Here is a 19,157-nt window from a genome sequence, read left to right as displayed (position 1 = left end):
AGCGCTCTGTGCTGCTGGAGCACAGGCTTTGCAGAGGTGGAGCACGGCTCTGATCCCAAAGGCAGGCACACACCGGGCGTGCCCCGGCCCGGTCCCCTGCCCCTGGTTTGCCCGGAGCAGCAGTACAGGCCAGGGGGCAGAAGGGGCCCACAACAACCGGCCGGAGGAACCTGCGAGTTACACCTGACCAGCCGGCCGGGGGCGGAGGGTAACGGGGGAAGCGGCCGTCCCTCCCCCTGGCCCCGGCGCTCCTGGGTCTGAGGCGCTTAACTGTTTCCTCTCGTTAATTACAAAGGGGGCGGCTGTCGCTGCCGGTGAGGCCGGCAAACGGCCCCGCCCCGCCCGCGGGCGTCACGCTCCCCTTGCCCCGCCCCTTCCCGTCTGGCGGGGCGGGGCCTAAAGCGGAAGTGACGCGCTACCGGCGCGCCCCGGGAAGCACCGGCAGAACCGTTTCCTTGTGGCGGGGTGAGATGGCGGCGCCAGGAGCCCCGGTTACCGTCACCGTCACTTACAGTAAGAGCCGCCTGGGGGAGGGCACCTCCAGCCGCTGCCGAGGCGAGCGCGGCCCGCTACATCTCACCAGGTGTCTCGGCCGCCGGCGGGGCCGTGCGGGTTTGGCCCCGGGGCTCGCCCGTCCCTGCCGGCCGCGCTCCCCGTGAGCCTGGGTCCGGCCGTTGGCGGTAGCTCGGCGCTGCAGGGCGGGCGGGCCCGTGGCTGCCGCTGGTGCCGGGGTGAGCGGGAAACGCGCGGACGGCGGCGCTGGAAGGCGCCCGGCGGCGGCCCGAAGCGGTGGGGGAGGTGGGCGTGTGGCGGCCTTTGGTGCCGGGGCGCCCGCGGCTGCAGCTCCGCAAGGCCTCGAGGAGACAGCAAGTGGCGGGGCCGGGGCTGTCTGTTGGGTGGCGGCAGCGTCCCGGGCCTTGCTGGGCCAGCGGCCCGGCCTGCCTCGGCCTCAGCGGGTCACGGCTCGTCCTCCGCTTTGCCTGGTCTCGATCCCGGCTGCTACCGTAACGTTACACATGTGTCCTGGCCACCTGTCGCCGCCTCCCTCAAGCTGGATCACTTAAGCGGATCCAACAGAAGGAAAAAAGAAAAAAAAGCTTTTTCTGTATCAACAAGATGATTAAACGGGCGTAGATCTGCTGTAAGGAGATGATGGGAACAGTTAACAAGGCTGTCCGTGCCAGAGAGCATGGAGCAGAAGTCACTCTTTTGGTAGTAATCCTCATTTAGATGAAATATATCACTAAAGTCGGCACTGTAGGCTAAAAGCATGTGCTACTCAGTGGGCTGCCTTCTTGCTTGTTGAATAAGCTTGAATGTTTGTCGCTGGTGAGATGCCAGCTTGCAAGGGGTACTGGTGGTTTCTTCAGTATGACAGTTGAATGGTGACCTGATGAAACTGGTTATTCAAAGGCCAGCTGGTATGGTTGATCTTTTTTTCTTCGGGAAGAGAAGTAGGAGGAGGGAGAAGGAGGTGGAAGGGAAGATGTGGTTAAATCTGCAAATAAATAGAAGAAGTTACTGCAAAGAGGTAAGAATAGCCTGGACTCCGTAGTTTTTAAAAATAAGATGGGAAATAACGTTATTAAATTTTGATGAAGTGGATCTAGGTGAGGTAGTAGGAGTAATAAGGATAGTAAGGTATTAAATCGGGAAGATATTAATCAGCTGATTTTTGTTAACAAAGCTTGTTAATTTTTAACGATTATTTTTAAAATTATTCAATAATAAATTCTGCTCCTCTTCCTTTTGCACTATGTTGGTGACATTCTTTCCATCTTTAGAGCTTGTTTATTTCTGCTTGCTCGTTTGTGCTTTCAAACTGTTACATTATTTTGTGAAAATGTTTCCTTTATCACCTGGCAGTTTTATCTAAGAGTATTTGGTAGGAACTTTATGGAATAATCTGTTTGAATCTTCATGACTCGTGCTCATTGATGCCCTCAGAAAGCTCTATTTGATTTGAGGGGTTTTCGTTTGCAAAGATGACAATAGCTTAACGATACTAAAATATTTATAATTCCAATATCTTGCTGTTTGCCAAGAGTCTTCTTATCTGAGAATATTTTTATCTTTCCAGTTGTTTTCTTGTCTGGTAATTACTTTGACATCAATAAATAGCGAATAAAAGGCATTGCTCATCTTGGACTTAAGTTGTCCAATTTTTATCTGTTGTTGTCAGATGCTAGTTGACTATTTAGTGCAAACATTTTATTAAAATTTTGCATGCATGAGTGAAAGTGGGGAAAGATGCTATTAAGGGTTAAGAAAGAGAATAGTAGCAGACCCACATATATTACCTGACAATCTGCAAGAAATTGTATGGACCTGTTTTTTATAAGTGTTTAGGCTTTTTTTTTTTTTAAATATTTTGGAATTTCGTACTGGTGGTTGCTTTAAATTAGTATTGTTATTTACTGAAGCAAACTGATAATACCAGTTCTAATCCATGAGATATATTTCATGGTGATTTCACTCTGCTGTGAATTTACACTAATATTTTATTACAGTCTGCCCAAAGTGGTACTCTTAATTTGGAATTAAAACTGTTTCTATTGCTAGGCAAACTTCAGCTGTTCTCTTTCTCATTTGCTGTTCGTTTCTTTTTTCTTTCTAACTGCTGACAGGCACAGCCTTTACACAAAGCAGTTATATATATCAAAACAGCCTTTTGAAATATATTGAGGTTAGGACTTAACACCCCAGCCCCAAAACAAACGAACAGAGAAACCACAGATTGGGAAGAAAGTCCGTTTATGGAAATTGCTTGGGGGAGAGTTTGTATGATGTGATTTTGAGCATAAAGTAATTTTGGAATTAAGAAATATTGTTGGAGCTTGCAAGTTTGTCATGTGACTCTAGGCAGCTGGAACATTTTAAAATTGATATTTCTAGTGCTCTTCTTTGTAAAAGATATGCGCACTTAACGATAATAGTTTTATTTCTGGTGTTTGTTAAGGACTTCTCTCTTCTTGCACAGTAAAAATGCCTGTCTTGATTTCCCTTGAGCCAGTGGTGGCTGGTTCCTGTGGGTACTTTCAGATTGACAAGCCTTAAGTGTGTGGGAGCAGAAGGTTATAGAAAAGGGTCTATTGTAAAGCAGAGTTTCACAGACATACTCCTTTTTTCTAAAAACTTCCTGCTGTTTGAATGCGAGTATTCACAGGGACTTTGAATAGGATGCCCCATAAGTGAAAGGTGTCATAGAGGCTGAGGCTTCTTAAAGTGGTTCAGGCTGCATATGTATTATGGGGAGAAATAATAATTTTTGGACTGTGAGAATTCTCTTGGGTGTCTGGTGGAGGGGAGAGAGGTTAGGCATTGATACCTTGCTTCTCATTTATGAGGAGTAGGAAGCAAAGGAAGTGATAAATTGTCTCAGATTCCCCAAGACTTGTGCCGTTTAAAGTTCTTTCAAGTGGGAAATAGAATACATCAGAAAGGTGTGACTTTCATGCTTTAGCTTGTGGGATGTCGACACCATCTACACTCTTAAAAGGTGGGGAATAATACTTAGCAGGAGCATTATGCCAGTAGAATTCACCTGATTAAACATTTCAGGTTATTAGAATGTAAATTTTTAGCTGAGGTAAGTCACTTCAAGAGGAAAGACATGCAATAGAATCCTTTGATTGGTAATTATTATCGTACGCGAGAATCAGTGATTTGAGAACTTCTGCAGAAATAAATATTAAAAACAGATTCCCTGTAATATTTTCTAGGTAAAAATAAGTATTACTGTTACTCTGTTTCTTCTTAGGTAATGAAAAACACAGTATTCGGGTTGCTTCTCAACAAGAAGATAGTGAACCTACACTACAAGACATGGCTGTACTTATTGAACAAGTCACTGGGGTTCCAGTTCCTTTTCAGAAACTGATATACAAAGGTAATGTATAAATCTATCAATAATTGATGATGATACCTTTACTTTTAGTCACTTTCATGTGTCCATGCTTTCAATGTCTTCAAAAAGACACTTAGGCTGCTAACTATATTTTAACTGGTTTTTTTCCTCTTCCATTTAGGGAAGTCTCTGAAAGAACTGGAACAACCATTGTCGGCACTTGGTATTAAAAATGGTTGCAAAGTCATGTTGATTGGGAAAAGGGTAAGTGTTGCCTTTGAACATTTCCCCCCCCCCCCCCCTTAAATTATTGTAATTTCTGTCAGTGCTTCAGCTACTGAACACAGAAACAAGTTACAGCATAAATCTAATCTTGTATACCTACCCACAGAGTTGAGTTCGGTCTCATGTTGTGGTGTGAATAACTTGGCAGCTTGTACATTTCTGAAATTCCATTATTGACTGATTTCTGCCTTACATTATTGACAAATTTCTGCCTAATCTGTTGCTTGTCAGTACTCATGAACCTTCTGTGCACTGATGACCTTATCTGCTCATCTTATTTTTCTAGTTTAAAAGAAAAATAAAAATATCTGTAGCTACTGAGTCTGCTGGGTAATTTCTGGTGAAATGACTTGTGGCTGCTTTTGCCAAGTAGAGGACAAGGTAGTATCTCATGATATAAATTGTTACCCTTACTTTAAAGGTGATAAGTTAACAAAAAGAAGTTCGCACTTTTCCTTTTTCCTTTCAAATTTGTATCATTTAATGTGTTTATATTGCTGCTTTGATTATATTTGTAATTAAACTTTGGAAGAAGCTTATGGAAAGAAAACAAGGTTAATACATATTTTTAATCAGCAGAAGCTTTATGACTGTATTACCACTGTTGCTGCTTTTTAGCTGCATAGTGTCTCTGTTTGTTCCATAGTTGTGAATGTTGTAATTTTGAATACACAGAATAGTCCAGAAGAAGAGGCTGAACTAAAGAAGTTAAAAGATTTGGAGAAGTCAGTGGAGCAAATAGCTAATAAGTTAGAGGAAGTTAATAAAGAGTTCACAAGTATCCAGAAGGTATGCTGGTTTTGTATCATATTATATCTTTGTGAAACAATTTTGTAGGTATAAGTATTTTTAAAAAGTACTGTGTAAAGCTTTTGAGCAGTCCATAATAGGCTGCCCCTCCTAACTGTCCAAAGGTCCTGTAAAATTCTTACTGAATTCCAAATGCTGCTTGTGAGTTTGCTAGAGAGAGACATGGCACTGTTTGGAAAAAGATAAATATTGTTGCATATTGGATAAATTATATTTAGATCTGGAAAAGCATAAAGAGTTCTCTCAAAGTCTGTTATTTGTTTAATCTTTTAAGTAAACCTAGCAGAGCTTATATTTAGCATTTCAAGGACTGATAAGATTACAGATTGAGACTAGTCCCTATCATATTTGAAACTACAGAAATAGTAGAAGGTGTTTTCTGCTGTGGTGCATTGATGCATTTTCTTAGCTGGATATTCTATAAGTTATGGAATAATTTTGATTTTCCTTCCCTCTGTTTTTCCTCCTCAGGGATTTTTAGCAAAGGATCTCCAAGTAGAAGCACTAAAACAGCTGGACAAGAGGATAAAAGGAACTGCAGAGCAGTTCATGAAGATCCTGGAACAGATTGATGCTATGGTAAGTAAATAACCTCAGAAGACTGTCAAATTGCAACAGAGACCAAACCTACTGTTAAGAATGTATCTGCTTGTAATTTATTTGATATTTTAAAATACTAAAAAAATTGTTTTAGCTTTGAAAATTAGTTAATTGGTTTGCTCATTTTTTCTTTAATATCCAGCTCTTGCCCCTGTATGTCTCCAAAAGACTACTTGGCAGCATCTATTTCTAAATGGTGACATTAATGCCTGTGTATGCATCCCCATTCCACAGAAGAGCTTCATTTTGGGGCAGCAGCCTGTTAAGACTACATGAAATGGGTATCCTTTACTCAAGTTTTACCCTTTTAGTTTGTCTTGGCAAACTTTCATGTTAAACTTCATGGTAATAATAAAGGTCTGAAAAAACCACCCCAAAACAACAGATACACTTTGTATTCTATATCATGTAGGAACAAGGAGGTCCTGAAGACTGAAGAATTTTCTGGTCAGTCGTATGTGGACTGACAGTACTTTTACTTGAGATGCTTGCACATTGAGGACTGGATTCTTTCATTGGAATGTACTGGGGTATATCCAAGTGCTTCACAGTCATTAATGGATCATAACCTTGCAGCGTATTTCCAGAGTGCAATATATATCTTCCTATATCACGTAGTAGCTGAAAGCTAGGTGAGGATAAGGGACTTTGTGTAGAGATAGAAGATTGTGGCAACTAGGGTATGTCCTTATTCTGTTTCTCTGCTGGTTATTCTCTGTAAACTTTTGTTATGTAATTAGGTCATAATATCCTGCTCTGAAGGAAAAATGCTGCTTTTCTGTGGTAGTGATGTCTTTGGGTCTAACTCCTTTGTACAGTGACCCTTTGTGGGATTGTTTCAGAAATATTTCATGCAAATGCCTGTAATTGGTAAACCAAATGTAGTTTACTTGATGGACACTTTGAAGTTCAGCTGCAGACTAAATCAAAGAGGAATAATTTGAATTGGCCATCATCAGATGCTATATGATACGGATGTGTTCCTAAGAATGGTGGAAGCTCATTAACTTATTTTTCCCCCTTTCATATTGTACACCTTTAATGGTAGACTAGCCTTTGCTGTTTGTTATAGCCAGCAGTTCTTAAAATACTATTTTGTTTTTAATTGTAATATGCTAAGTATTTTGAAGTCTCAAAAATTCTCTTTCCTTTTCTGCCTCACATAGAGGAAAATACTTTGCTGACAGTTCTTGAATCCTGTTAGACATACAGACTTTGTATAACTGATTTCCTGTTTGAAGTGGCAGATTTACAATCTGTTGCCATGAAAATAGCAGAGGTGACAACTGTTTAAATTGGATGGGATTAAAGCTTATTTCTGATCCCTTCAATTTCTGAATCTGCCCTATTTAGAAAAAAGTCAGTACTTGAAAAACCCTTTCACTGCTTCCTAATTAATCCAAACTGAATTTCCCAAGTTAACTTGATTCTGGTACTTTTTGCATGGCTTAAACAGAAAATGTGCTATTATCTACCTCCTTATCCAAAATACTCTAAATAGTACTGGACAAAGGACTTTCAGATTTAGTACAAGATTTTAGAAGGCTTATAGCCTAGTGACTTCACGTTTAGATTTAGGAAATAATGGATTCCCTGTGTCTCAGTTTTGTCTCTTCTGGAACTGGAGCTGCCAAAGCTAAAAGTTATTATAATTAGTATATTTTAATATTTTTAATAGTTTTTTACTTTGTTGTATAAGAGCCTATGACATGGACAAGCCTCAGTTCATTTTTTTTTTTAGCAAGAAATAAGTGAGGATTTGTATTACGAATTATTGAAATTATGTTACACATACCAAAGTCCATATTTATTTGTGTTAATATACAAAGGTGGCTGTGGATTTTGTCATCAAAACTGAACTTCTGTGAGATTTCTGTGAAATCTTGCAGATGAAATACATGTAGTTGAGTGGAATCTAGCTGTTCAGTGTCTTGGTATTACACCAGATCAGATGAACAGGCCACCAACTTCCTGAAGTACTACATAGCTGTACTGTAGTTGTGCAATACATAGAGGTAGCAACACAGAAGAGTAATGAGGTATGTATATGAACGTTAAATGGGTTCCACTGAAGTAAAAAAAGGTAAATAGAAATGCAAAGCAGGAAAGCGTAAAGCTTCCAGAGAGTATTTTATCTGTATCTCAGAACTGTTTTATACAGTATTTAGTATACTTTTTTGTTAGCCAAGTAAAAGGCAAGTTCTGACAAATCTCTTAAACGCTGTTAACCATATAGATATGCTGTTGATTCAACCAAAAGAATGTTAAAAAGAGATAAGGAAGGGGGGGGGGGGGGGGGGCGGAACTGAGCGAGCCAGAGACAGAAGAATGGATGCACTGTAAAAGTGAAACCGGCAAACTCACACTATAAATGTTCCAGTTTGTTTCTTTGGCAGAATGGTTGTGAAAACTCTTTAAGGTGTCTTGGCTGTCATACATTGTTTGGTTCAATCAAAAACATCTGGCTTGATCCAAAATGAGATTTGTATGGTTATAGAGAGCTAAGGGTGATGAAGCCTGCATGTTGTTTTCTATCTGTTCTAGGGGTGTCACCCTCTTACTGTTACCAGACAAGCTTGTTAATTAGAGGAGCTGAGTTTGGAACTAATACTCATTTTTACTAGACTGTGTTCAACAACTGTGTATTTAAAAGAAGTCATTTGGGAAATGGAGAAGTAGCTTGGTAGTCATGCAGTGTTGGGGTGGGAGAAAAAAATGCAGTGTTGTCACTGCCAGAGGTGTGAAAGGAATGTCTTGAAGGGATGAGTTTGGGTAGAGTTAACTGTAACTTAAACATTTTAACATTAAATGTGTTTAAGTAGCTACTGCTTCCACAGCAGGAAGGGTGGAGGGATCTTACGAGCACCTTACAGATTTTTGAATGCTATGACACAGCTGGACATTCCCATAAGCCACAGACCTTTGAAGTTTCCTTCAGGAGAGATACAAATTTCGTCTTGTTGAGCATTCGAAGATTTGTCTGTGTGCATCACCAGAAATGCCATTTATTTCAGCAATTAAACCATTTGGTCCAGGAGTCAAAGTACATTATTTGTTACAAATCTCAGTGAGCAGAACAGAGAAGATCCTTGACTTGATCAACTGGCATAATTTTGTAAATAACTGAAGGGTATTTCAAGAAAAACGAAGTAAATCTTTTCTGAGATCTGTAGGAAATTTAAATTCACAGTCATGACACTACTTATTGTGAGCCTGCTTTAATTTACATGAAGTCTGTCACCAGTATTGCAGTCTGAGAGGTTACTTTGTTCTCATAATGATTTCTTATTAAATGGCATGTTTGTAATCTAGGAAGATTATATTGCGGAGAACAGAGTGTACGAACAACTGAAAGAAACCCCTTTGTCTTCTGAGATACCAGTCATTGATTTTGTTTATATAGACTCATGAAAAAAACATCTGTCAAATTGCATGTATCAGTACTGAGGACACTGATAACATGACTGACTCATAATTAAGTTCTGATGGCCCATCTTCCTTTCTTGTGGGTTTTTTTTTTGGTTATAATTCTCTGTAAAAGTTATTTAAATTACTATACTGTTCTGATTAAGCTTTTTTCACCGTCTCCTTGCCCCTGCTATACTTGTCATCTGGTAAGTCCATACCAAATTAACATTTCAAGGATTAAAGTAATTATTATGGAAAAAACCACCTTACTGTGTCTGTAACAAACATTTCCCAGGCTTCTGGGAAGTTTTGCTACTTAGAATAACATGAGAACTTACTATTAAACCTTTGAATTTACCAGGATAAATAAGCATTCGATAAGCATTTGTTAATTGTGATTCTTACATCACATCTTAAATATGAATCATAACCATGAAGTCAAAGTTTTTTGGGAAAATTTTTCTAAAGCACATGGAGCACGAAAATGCTGTCATACCTCAGTGAGAGTAGAATGCTTAGTTACAGCTTCTGCATTCAGAAAACCCGCTGACAAATGCTGCTGTTTAATAGCTGCTTTTAAAGAAGCTGCTCAGTTGTCTACTTAGGTGAAGAAGACTCAGTGTCAATGTAATGTGCTTACCTAATTTACCAATTTATTTAACAATAAGTTTAAAAAAAAGTGAAGGGCTGATAGTCAGTAAAACTGCACACAAAAATACTATATTTTCTTGATTTATAAAAGAAAATAATGAAAAATTGTCTTGTTAGATGGATGGAGTACCACCAAAAAATACTTTTTTCAACCCATTAGCATTGGTGGCATGTGTGTAGCAGAGTCATTTTTATTTTAAGTAATTTGATAACAAACTACAAATTTTTCTAGCTATTATTGCTAGTGACTGCTAGTATAGGAGATTGTCTCTTTTAAATATGGTGTCCCTTTGGTTCTGATAAAATAGTCATAATTAATTTGGCTAGCATTTGTTTTGTTTATTAACTAACTACACTGCTACAAAGTGGATTCAGGCATCAGATACTACCTATTGGGGTCTATGGTTTAGGAAATAACCAGAGGAGAACAAAGATGTGGCGGGAACACTAAGCTTAAAAATTGTTATTGGAACCACTTCCAAAACACATGAAGCTTGAGCAGAGCTGGAGGTGATGTTCTATGGCAAAGGGAGGCGGGTTTATTAGGAGATCAGCTGGGAGATGGGAAGAAATGCAAGAGAGTCTGTATTTCATAAGCAGTGATCAGGAGAGAGGAATGCTGGGTTTGTAGTTGAAAGAACACTCAAGAACAGAGAGGATCTAGAGGCAGGAAAATACACAAATTTATCACTGTGTAAACAGCGATTGCTTTTAAGGAATTCTTGTATAAAGTATGAGTGTTGTGGATACAAAAGAACATCTGTGTATCTGCAGGGTGAGAACTCTTCAAGACAAAAGGTTAAGCAGCTCTGAGTTTGGGGTTGTGGGGTGGGATATAGCCACTGGTAACAGGAAGACTTGGGCTCTGTTTCTGGGTGGATGGGGGGAGGATAAGGAACCCGTGCCCAGGAGTTCTACAGGAGTTGCTGGGGTGAAGCCAGCACTGCAGTCATTTCTGACAGTTTAAGACCATATAGACCAATGACTGTGAGACTTGAGCAGGGGTTGGTCACAGAGGAAGTGCAATGCAAAGAGGAGACCTGCTATAAATGTAAGAATATGCTGTGCAGTAGAAAGCCATATACTAATCCAAATACTGCTCTGCAAGCAGTGCTAGCACCAAAATGTAGATTTGGCAAGAATTTTGCATAAGCACTGCTTAGGCTTAAGCTACTCCTTCTTTAATTACCTGTGATTTTCATTAAATTTGGAAATGTTATTGTGACTTAAGGTTTATTGCCAGCTTCACCTGTTAAACCCTGAATAGTTGGACAACGTATTCCTGGAGAGGAGACGTAAGCTGACTAAGGTAAAACAGAGACTGTGAGATTTAATTTTATGTTAAGATTTGTGAACATTACTAATTTGATTGCAAAACATCTTTTAAGCAGCTTGGTAAGTTAGTATATTTAGGCCTTCCAACTCTATGTCTCTGTCAAGGGGATTACAAGGTGTGATTTAAAAAAACCCGCAGTTACGAGGGTGTGCAAGCAAACAGGAGTTTTTATGCACAGATGTAATTATAAAGAACAGTTTTGAAAAATGTTGTCAAAATTAGAAATAGTCTGAACTCAGATTTCAAAGTTTAGTCCAGTTACCAATATCTGTTTTAGAAGCAGACTGTGTATGGTAAGCCTAGCTGGAGTTCCCAGTCTGCTATTGAAAGTTAATTTAGGCCTGTTCTGACAATAAAAAACTGTTAATTTGCTGTTTCGGATTGGTAGGAATACTTGTGTAGGTGAGAATGTCTTTCAGAAAATACAGTGTGAAATAAGCAAAGGGAGATGGGCAGCGTATCTGAGCTAGTACATAATTTCATTTTTAATTTGTTTATTAAGAAATTCCAAGTCATGGAAAACTTCAAGGCATAGAAGAATTTCCTTGACAGTGAGATAACATTTTCATTTTCTGGTGAGAATCAGCCATTAATAATTAGACCTAACTGATCTTTGTTCGTTCAGGCTATTACATATGTGGAGTCAAAATAGTACGCATCAAATACTCTTTATGTTAAACATTTCTTGTCATATTTTGTTCATTTTAAAAAGTGAATTGTGTTGTTGAAAATCCAAGGGAAAAACGGGAATGTTTTCTGATGTGGTTACAGGGTCCTATGTCTAAGCTCTCTTACAGCAGTTCCTATAACTTTATAATATTTTTTAAACTTTTTCCCTGTGAAAACTAAATACTTTCAAGACTGCCATTTTTATTTGTGGACTAGAGCTGGTGTTTGAAGAGAATTCACCCACAGCTTTAAACTAGCTTCTCAATTGTTTTGTAATATATTTGGACAGAAAAACACACGACAACATTTTCAGTGTCCTACTTCCTGGGAGGAGACAGGCAGGTTTAACATGCTGCCGTGAGCAAGAGCTTATTGCAGTCCATGGTACTGTAAAATACGCCTCATAAAGAGCAAAGTAGCTTCCAAATGGACAGTTTTAAAAAGCTGTGCTTTGGAAAATGGACACCTAGGTTTTTAGGCAGACCATCGCTGAAAAAGTAGTAACAGCTCCTGAACCTGTCCTGTGCTATAAATCCAAGGAAGTAAGGTGACGTTACGTAAATGAACAAAGTGACTAGTGTAGAACAGGCTCCTGTAGGAGAATTTGCATTGTGCCTGACGGATTCCTGGCATTAACCTGGTAATTTCCTTTCGGAGCTCCTCCTCTTTCTCACAAAATAAGAGAATTTGGAAAGGATAGATAGGTGATGGAGTGCATCTTAGTACCAACTGAAGAGTTCCTTAATCTGCGTACTGACCTCTCTTGTGTCCCTCATGGTGATGGTGGTTTTTCCACCTGAAAGAAATACGTTTCTGGTTCTGTTTCAGGAGGTACAGTCTGACATAAAAGTGCTCTGCAAGGGAAATACCTTTTCTGGTCTGGAAGAGAAGGGATAAAAGTTTTTATGAGTTTTATCCAGCTTAACAATGCTGGCCTTTGGGAATACTGGTACTGGAGCAACAGAAATGGAATCTGGAACTACAGGAACAGAAGATTCTTTCTCTTAACCCATCTTCCAAAGCAAACTAACAAAATAAACTGAAAAACCTGACTCTGGGAAGAGGTTAGTGTGGTAGTAGTTACTCCCACTTCCAGCTTCCATACGGTCCTAGGAGACGAGAAGCAGCGTTGTACATTCCTTCTTCCAGCTGAGTCTGAGTGAGAGGGATTTAAAATCTGAAACAGCCTGTAGCCATCGATAGCTGCATGTCAGTCATAGAATTTGTCCGACCAAGTTTCAGTAACGACAACTAGGTTGCAGCTTTCTAGCAGCACAGTGGCTTCAACTCCTCCTGCTGTTGCCTGTGCTGTGTGCATTGGTGCAGAGGCGCTTCAGCTGGGCTGTTGGCTGTGTCACGTGTTTAGAGGAACACGCCTTAATTCCTTTGAAGTATTTCACTGGTGTTCCCTTTTGGCTCCTCTTTCCTCAGGAGCCCCTCGCTCATCTCCGTGAGACTTGAGGTGTGCTCCAGTGTATCCAGCACATCTCAGAGCAACAGGGTGAGGGCCCTTGCTAGCATCCATCCCTCTAACCTTGGCATGCTGTCCCACAGCTTGTCAGGCACAAGCTTGATATTATCTCCCTCCTGCTTCAAGTCTAGTTTAAAGCTCTGTCAATGAGCCCCACTAGCTGCAGATTCCCTTGCCAACCATCCCCAGGCCCTGAAGCCTCTTTTGGTTGCCTTTAGAAATGTAAGAATGTGTTCTAGCTGACTCGGGAATGTGCCCATTTTCTCCTCACCCATGGTTCTGGAAAAGCATGCTAAGCCTGGTGATTATTTTTTTGTTATCACTTACAGTGTGCTGATTACTGCACAAATCCTGGAGCTGTGTGATCCTTGAACTTACTGGGATCTTGATCTCAGTGATGCCTATAGTTTCACTTTCCATGATGGGCTGCTTCTTGGTGTGAAGGCTTATATGTTTCTGTCTCCTATATTAGGTTATATACAAAACCTGTGTTTGGCTGGACACTAAAAGAAAAGAGCTTTCAATTGTTATAAGAGATTATGTATCTAAATCTCCCAGTGAGGCTTTGCATTTTAGTTGAAACAGAGTATTATAGGGAAACCACTATTCTTGATATGGAGTTAGGGTGGAAAATAAAAGCTATACCAGTGAGAAACTCCCAAGATTTTTCTGCATCTTCAGCAGTGAGAGCACAGTGTTTCTAAGAATACTTGCATAAACTATATAATAATAATCATCTGTACAGGTGTTTTACCTGTTTCAAAAAAACATCATAAACCTGAGCACTGTTCCCCACCGACACCCGGATTTCACATAGCTCACAAAGGACAAAGCATATAACGTTTGCTGAGATAACTTACATGAATATGTTGGGTTGTAGGAGTACAGAAAATGATGCAGTTTGAATTAAATTAAAAGCTGTCAGCATGTGACACTTAAAACGTGTTGTATTCCATGAGTAGATTGCAGAGAAGATGAGATGTACAGCTCAGACTGGCAATGCCTGCATTACTGATGATACATCCTAATGATGGCAGGTGATTGAGTTAATGTGTTCGTAAAAAATTATTTAATCTTACAGTCGCTGAAAAAAACCCTAAAGTGCAGCAGAACAATTGATGTACACCACAGCAGACAAAAGCAGTGTATGTAGTCTATTGCTGTATGTTACCTAAAGACCATGGTAAATTTGCTAGCTCAGTTCTTTGCAATCAGCATGCCGCATCCCTGACTTTGTGAATTTATGACTTTTTCTTTTAAATTCTTTCTCGTGTAATCATCCTTACTGAGAAGGCATGGCATTTTCATGATGCCTGTTCAGAGGATTCTTTGATACATTCAGTTTTTGCTGTAATTTAATATGATTTCAACATTAAGCTGCATCAACTTGTTTGTTTATTTTACTGCAGAATCTGCCAGAGAATTTCAGTGATTGCAAACTGAAAAAGAAAGGGTTGGTGAAAAGGGTTCAGGTGAGTTTGGGGTTATTTTTGTTTCCCGTTGACGCTGAGCGCTTGTGTAGCAAGGGTTTGTGAAAATGAGGATATTTGGAGCTTAGATTTTTGCCAGTGTTTGCTCTTACATTGGTATATCTTATGACCTCTCTTTGGGAGGTATTTGATAGCTTTATAAAACAGCATACAAAAATACAGATTTTTGTGGTTCATGCTATTTTCAGATGTTTGTAATTTATACTAGCATTTGGCCTTATGGCTGCCTGAAGTTGTAATTCTGCTCACTTGCAAAGAAAACAGGATCATTCCTGTTTTCCTGTATCTTGGAGGACTGGGATAAAGAATGAGGTCTGGGCACAAGGACGCATTCAACTGACTCCTGCTGGATCTTGCTAGAGGTGTTCTTTGGGAAATTTTAGCTTCCACTGCAATGCACTAATTTTCTACAGAGAGTAAGTCTCTGAAGTAAAATCTGTACAGGAGAGCAGTTGTACTGAGGGGTAGGTTTTTTAATTGCTTTGCTATTGTATGATGCTTCTAAATTCCTAGGCATTGTTTCCTTAGAGACCTTGAACTGAAGGTTTGTTAATAAATACTGGAACTCATCCTGTGTTGGCATTGTCCCCCCCCACGTCAAACTTCCATAAATGAATGGTAATGCTACTCATATTACTGGGTTTATTTGTATTATGCTAGCTTCAGTCGCAGGTTAGACTCTATCTGAAAATTGTTTGTGAAAGTACGTTGCATTCATGTTTAGAGTTGAAAGGTTTTGTCTTTTACTGTAACCCTATTAAAAACTTTCTGTTACCATTACCCAAATTTTTTGAAATAGCCATCTATTTTAGAGGAAGCCCTACCAAGAAGTACTTCATAGTAGAAATGGTTTGTGTTACAGCTTTAGGGACAAAGCACTTATACTCAGTTATAGAGGTAAGTTCAGATAATGCAAATTGAAATAAAGACGTTTGCTGGCATAGCTATGTGGTGTGGAGCTCTGAACATGCTCTTGATTCCACGTGTCTAACCAAAGCAGCAAAACTCTTTAATAGAGGTATGGCTATAAACCTCATGGCAAGGTACTAGAGCTGCACTCTTGGGTGAAGTTATTGCATAAATAGGGGCTTTGTATAAGAACTGCTGTTAAAGCATAAAACGGTTTCTGTGGAGCAGAATCAGAGTTATTGATGTGCTTTTATAGGCACAGTGTTCTGCAACTGTAGGTTATGAACCTGTAGAGGACTGCAGAAAAATCTTAAGGGGTTTTAGAGCAATTAACAACAATTTGTTTTTCCAGAGCAAGAAAATGATGGCAAGTTATGCTTATTGCTCTTAAGTATTCCTGAAAGTGAGCGGGAGCCATTAACTGCCTTCTGTTGCTGGCAGTCATGTATTTTCCAGAATGGGGAGGCAGACATGAAACACTTGCAGCCAGCAACTGCAGTTGTTACCACCTTGTGACTTTTTCATCCCTCAAGTCCTTACAGGAGTGATGATGGCTTAAGGGCAGGGGTCCTCAAACTACAGCCTGTGGGCTGGATACAGCCCTGCAGGGTCCTCAATCCGGCCCCCGGTATTTACAGACCCCCCCGCCGGGGGTTGGGGGGAACCAAGCAGCCGCAGATGGCTGCCTGCCACTGCATCCGCGCGCCGCCCCCTGGTTAAACAGTTTGAGGACCCCTGGCTTAAGGGATTGGTTGAAGACAGGTGATTGAAAAAACTGTGATGGTTAAGAAATATTCACTTGGCACAACAGTATGTTGCTCTAGAGGGAAGGAGATTTCTTAATGTGATTTTAACATTAAATACCTGGTTTAACTGTTAAAGTCTAGCGCAGACATAGCAAAACTTGAGTGCAAGCCATAAATAGGTAGTGGGAGAGTCTTCTCAGAAACTACAGTGTACTCACATATGTTGGAATTGGCCTAAAACTATTTATTGGCTTAATGTGCTGGTGCTTTGTGCTGTGTACAGCACAGGCAAAGTGACGAGTGGCCGCTGGCTCTTAATTGCTTTGTGTGGGTTGCTGTACTTGTAAGAACTCATGGGCAAGTTCTAAGAAAGCTCATGGTGCTGTGGACTGTCCCTTTTAGAAAGGAGCCTTCTGTCTTTTGAGGCACATCAGCTACTTACTGATAAAGATGAGGGTTTGTGTTGGCCTGTAGTCCTGAGAAATAGAGGAGGCCTTGGTTTAATGAAAGCTTGTTTTAGATTTGGTTGATTAGGTTTGTCACTTGCGCCCTCAGCTACAGAAGTAGTATGTGTGTTAGAAAGGAGTTTAAAAGACATGTTCCAAACTCAAGCACTAACTTGTCTGAACCTTTATGATCCTTACTGTCGTTTATAAATTTTGGATCAATTCACTGCAGCAGCAGAACCAGTGAGGATGGGCAACCATGTTATTGCCTTACCAAATATCATGTTTCTGTTGGATTCTGGGTAAACAAAATTATGAATAAGATGTTATAAAACTGAACTGGAAGGTGGTGGTTGAGTTGGCTTCTTCAAATTCATGATGGAAACTGCAGTTTCTGTTCTTATGGAAGCATCTGCCATTGCTATAATTGCATCCCCAGTAACATTCGTTTATTTCTTATTCTCAGGTTTTTCTTGCCCAGTGTGATACCATTGAAGGAAATATTGGTCAAGAAATGGACAAGCTACAGTCAAAGAATTTGGCACTGGCAGAATAAGGCATTGCCCTACATAATTAGGAAACATAATTGCTCTATGAGCAAGAAGAAAAGTTTGCTCTTTGTTTTGGAGCACGTATTCAGCCTTTGTTTGGTTTGTTTTTTTTTTTTTAAAGCCCAGTCTGTTAGACTGGTACCAGTCAATCATTTCTTGCTGATTGTCTTGTTAGCCGCTTGGTTATATCTATTATTTTGAAAAGAAAATCCTTCCAGAAGAATGGCAGAAATAATCTTTGTGGTGAATTGTTACATATCTTATGGACAAATGTTTAGTTAACTAAGTTATAAAGTTTGCAGTGATGGGCAGTTTTGTCTGATATGTCTTTGCATTTATTTACAGCTCAAATCAAAGAAGGTTTATAATCGTACAAGTGCCATAACTTGCAATAGTAAGAGGACTTCAGCTTGATTGAAAAAGGCAAACTGAGATGACATCTGGGATAGTAGAACATTCTAGTAGACAGTTCAGAGCAATAAAAAAATACGCATTTGTATCTACTTAATGTTTGTATGCATTTATAAATATAAGAAAGCTTGACTATAAGGGAGTCGTACCTATTTTAGCCTTAAATTGTCATAATAAATGGAATGTACTGTAACATGTATGGTACCTAATTTTGAGTGGTGCTTTAAGTTGTTACTGAGCTCCTTGATACAGACCTATGTTTTTTACATAGATTTCTGATGTACTGTGTTTTTTATAGATTATTCTTATTTTTATTGTTTGTGTTCTGTCTTGAGTTACAGTGGGAAATGAAACGAGATTACTCATGCTGCTTATATACCAAGGGTTCAGTTCAAGCAAAGTATAACTAGGGAGCTATTTCAAAAGGGCTTTTGTACTTTTTTTTTCTTCTCTGATTTAACTGAGTTCATGATGCTATATTTAATGGAAAATTGCAGTGATTATTTCTAGTCTGTTAAGGTAATCAGTGAATTTTTATAACATGTTACAAAGTGACACAATTTTATTTTAGCAATGCTGTGCGTCTGAGGGTTATGACTGATTCTTGCAGTCATATATGTGCCATGCTTTAGCCTTCTCGGTTGGCTGAAAAAAAGCTTTTGCAGGAGATGGTGACTGTCAGCAGGTGCAGCCAACTTTGCAGTTGTTGGTCAGAGCCCATAGCTAATGTACCTGTAGTGGGAGTTGCTTTTTCACTAATGCTTCCGATCAGTAGGTTAGTTGTCTATGCAGTGGCAAGGAACCTGTTTCTAGGGGAGGAAAACACCCCCTCTTTCTCCTCAAATGAGTCAGGCTGAGGATGTTTAGAAATGTCCCTTAGGTAGTGAGCCTTTATCCATATGTGACTGTTTTAAGATTAGCTTGCCTTTGAAGATAAAAATAGGAAATGTGTGCAAAAAGATGTTAACTTCTAATAAATTATAAACCTTAAATAATATCTAAAGTATTATTATTAAAGTATTATCTTTGATGTTTGTAATTGGGGGAGCATTTCTTCAGTGAAAAATGCCATTGAACAAATGAAGTGATAGCTCTGCATTAGAAAGAGTCACTTTTATTCTAAACATGCCTTTTGACTATACCAAAATTGGAGTTGCCGTATTTTTTACCATTAACCTGTTTCTTCAAGGTTGTATTTTTTCCATATGTAACTTGCTTCTCAGCATCTGTGGAGGATTTCAAGGTCTCAACTAAGAAGCTTGTCTATCACGTTAGGAAATGGTACGTTTGCTGGGACTGTGGATATTTTTTCCTAGGCTACTGGTCTGGTCATGCTGCATTTCCCCAGCACGTCAAGATTAGGAGGAAGAAGAGTTGGTTGTAGCTATTTTTGTGAAACCCTACCTAGCTTGGTGCTGCTTCTAGACCAGATTCATCTGACTCTTAAACCACCAGCAACATCGTTGCTTAATTCAGGGAATGCAAAATTACCTGCTTTCCTGTAATGGAAAGGATCCTCACCCTCTC

The 19,157-nt window shown here is 39.6% G+C and overlaps 1 protein-coding gene across 6 annotated transcripts; it reads left to right on the top strand.

Annotated features, from left to right (window-relative positions):
* The first annotated feature begins 413 nt into the window (after nucleotides 1-413).
* Nucleotides 414-17,823, top strand: BAG1 (BAG cochaperone 1). 6 transcript variants are annotated; one of them, XR_005826863.1, is made up of 9 exons: nucleotides 414-513; nucleotides 3,761-3,889; nucleotides 4,029-4,111; nucleotides 4,808-4,921; nucleotides 5,414-5,521; nucleotides 5,685-5,823; nucleotides 10,845-10,910; nucleotides 14,487-14,549; nucleotides 17,135-17,174. XR_005826863.1 is itself a non-coding variant. In XM_040586632.1 (7 exons), the coding sequence occupies exons 1-7, from the start codon at nucleotides 471-473 to the stop codon at nucleotides 17,631-17,633; spliced, it is 609 nt and encodes a 202-aa protein (XP_040442566.1). In that variant the 5' UTR covers nucleotides 414-470; the 3' UTR covers nucleotides 17,634-17,823. The 6 variants fall into 6 exon arrangements, 4 of the variants coding, with proteins under 4 accessions (XP_040442566.1, XP_040442565.1, XP_040442567.1 ...); XR_005826864.1 differs by lacking the exon at nucleotides 5,685-5,823 and having other exon boundaries at nucleotides 10,833-10,910; nucleotides 17,135-17,173; XM_040586632.1 differs by lacking the exons at nucleotides 5,685-5,823; nucleotides 10,845-10,910; nucleotides 17,135-17,174 and adding an exon at nucleotides 17,565-17,823.
* The last annotated feature ends 1,334 nt before the right edge of the window (nucleotides 17,824-19,157 follow it).

This window comes from Falco naumanni, chromosome 3 (genome assembly GCF_017639655.2).
Source record: "Falco naumanni isolate bFalNau1 chromosome 3, bFalNau1.pat, whole genome shotgun sequence".
NCBI classification, from domain to species: Eukaryota; Metazoa; Chordata; class Aves; order Falconiformes; family Falconidae; genus Falco; species Falco naumanni.
Note: the sequence above shows the minus strand (reverse complement) of the source record. Positions and strands in the feature narration are given on the sequence as shown.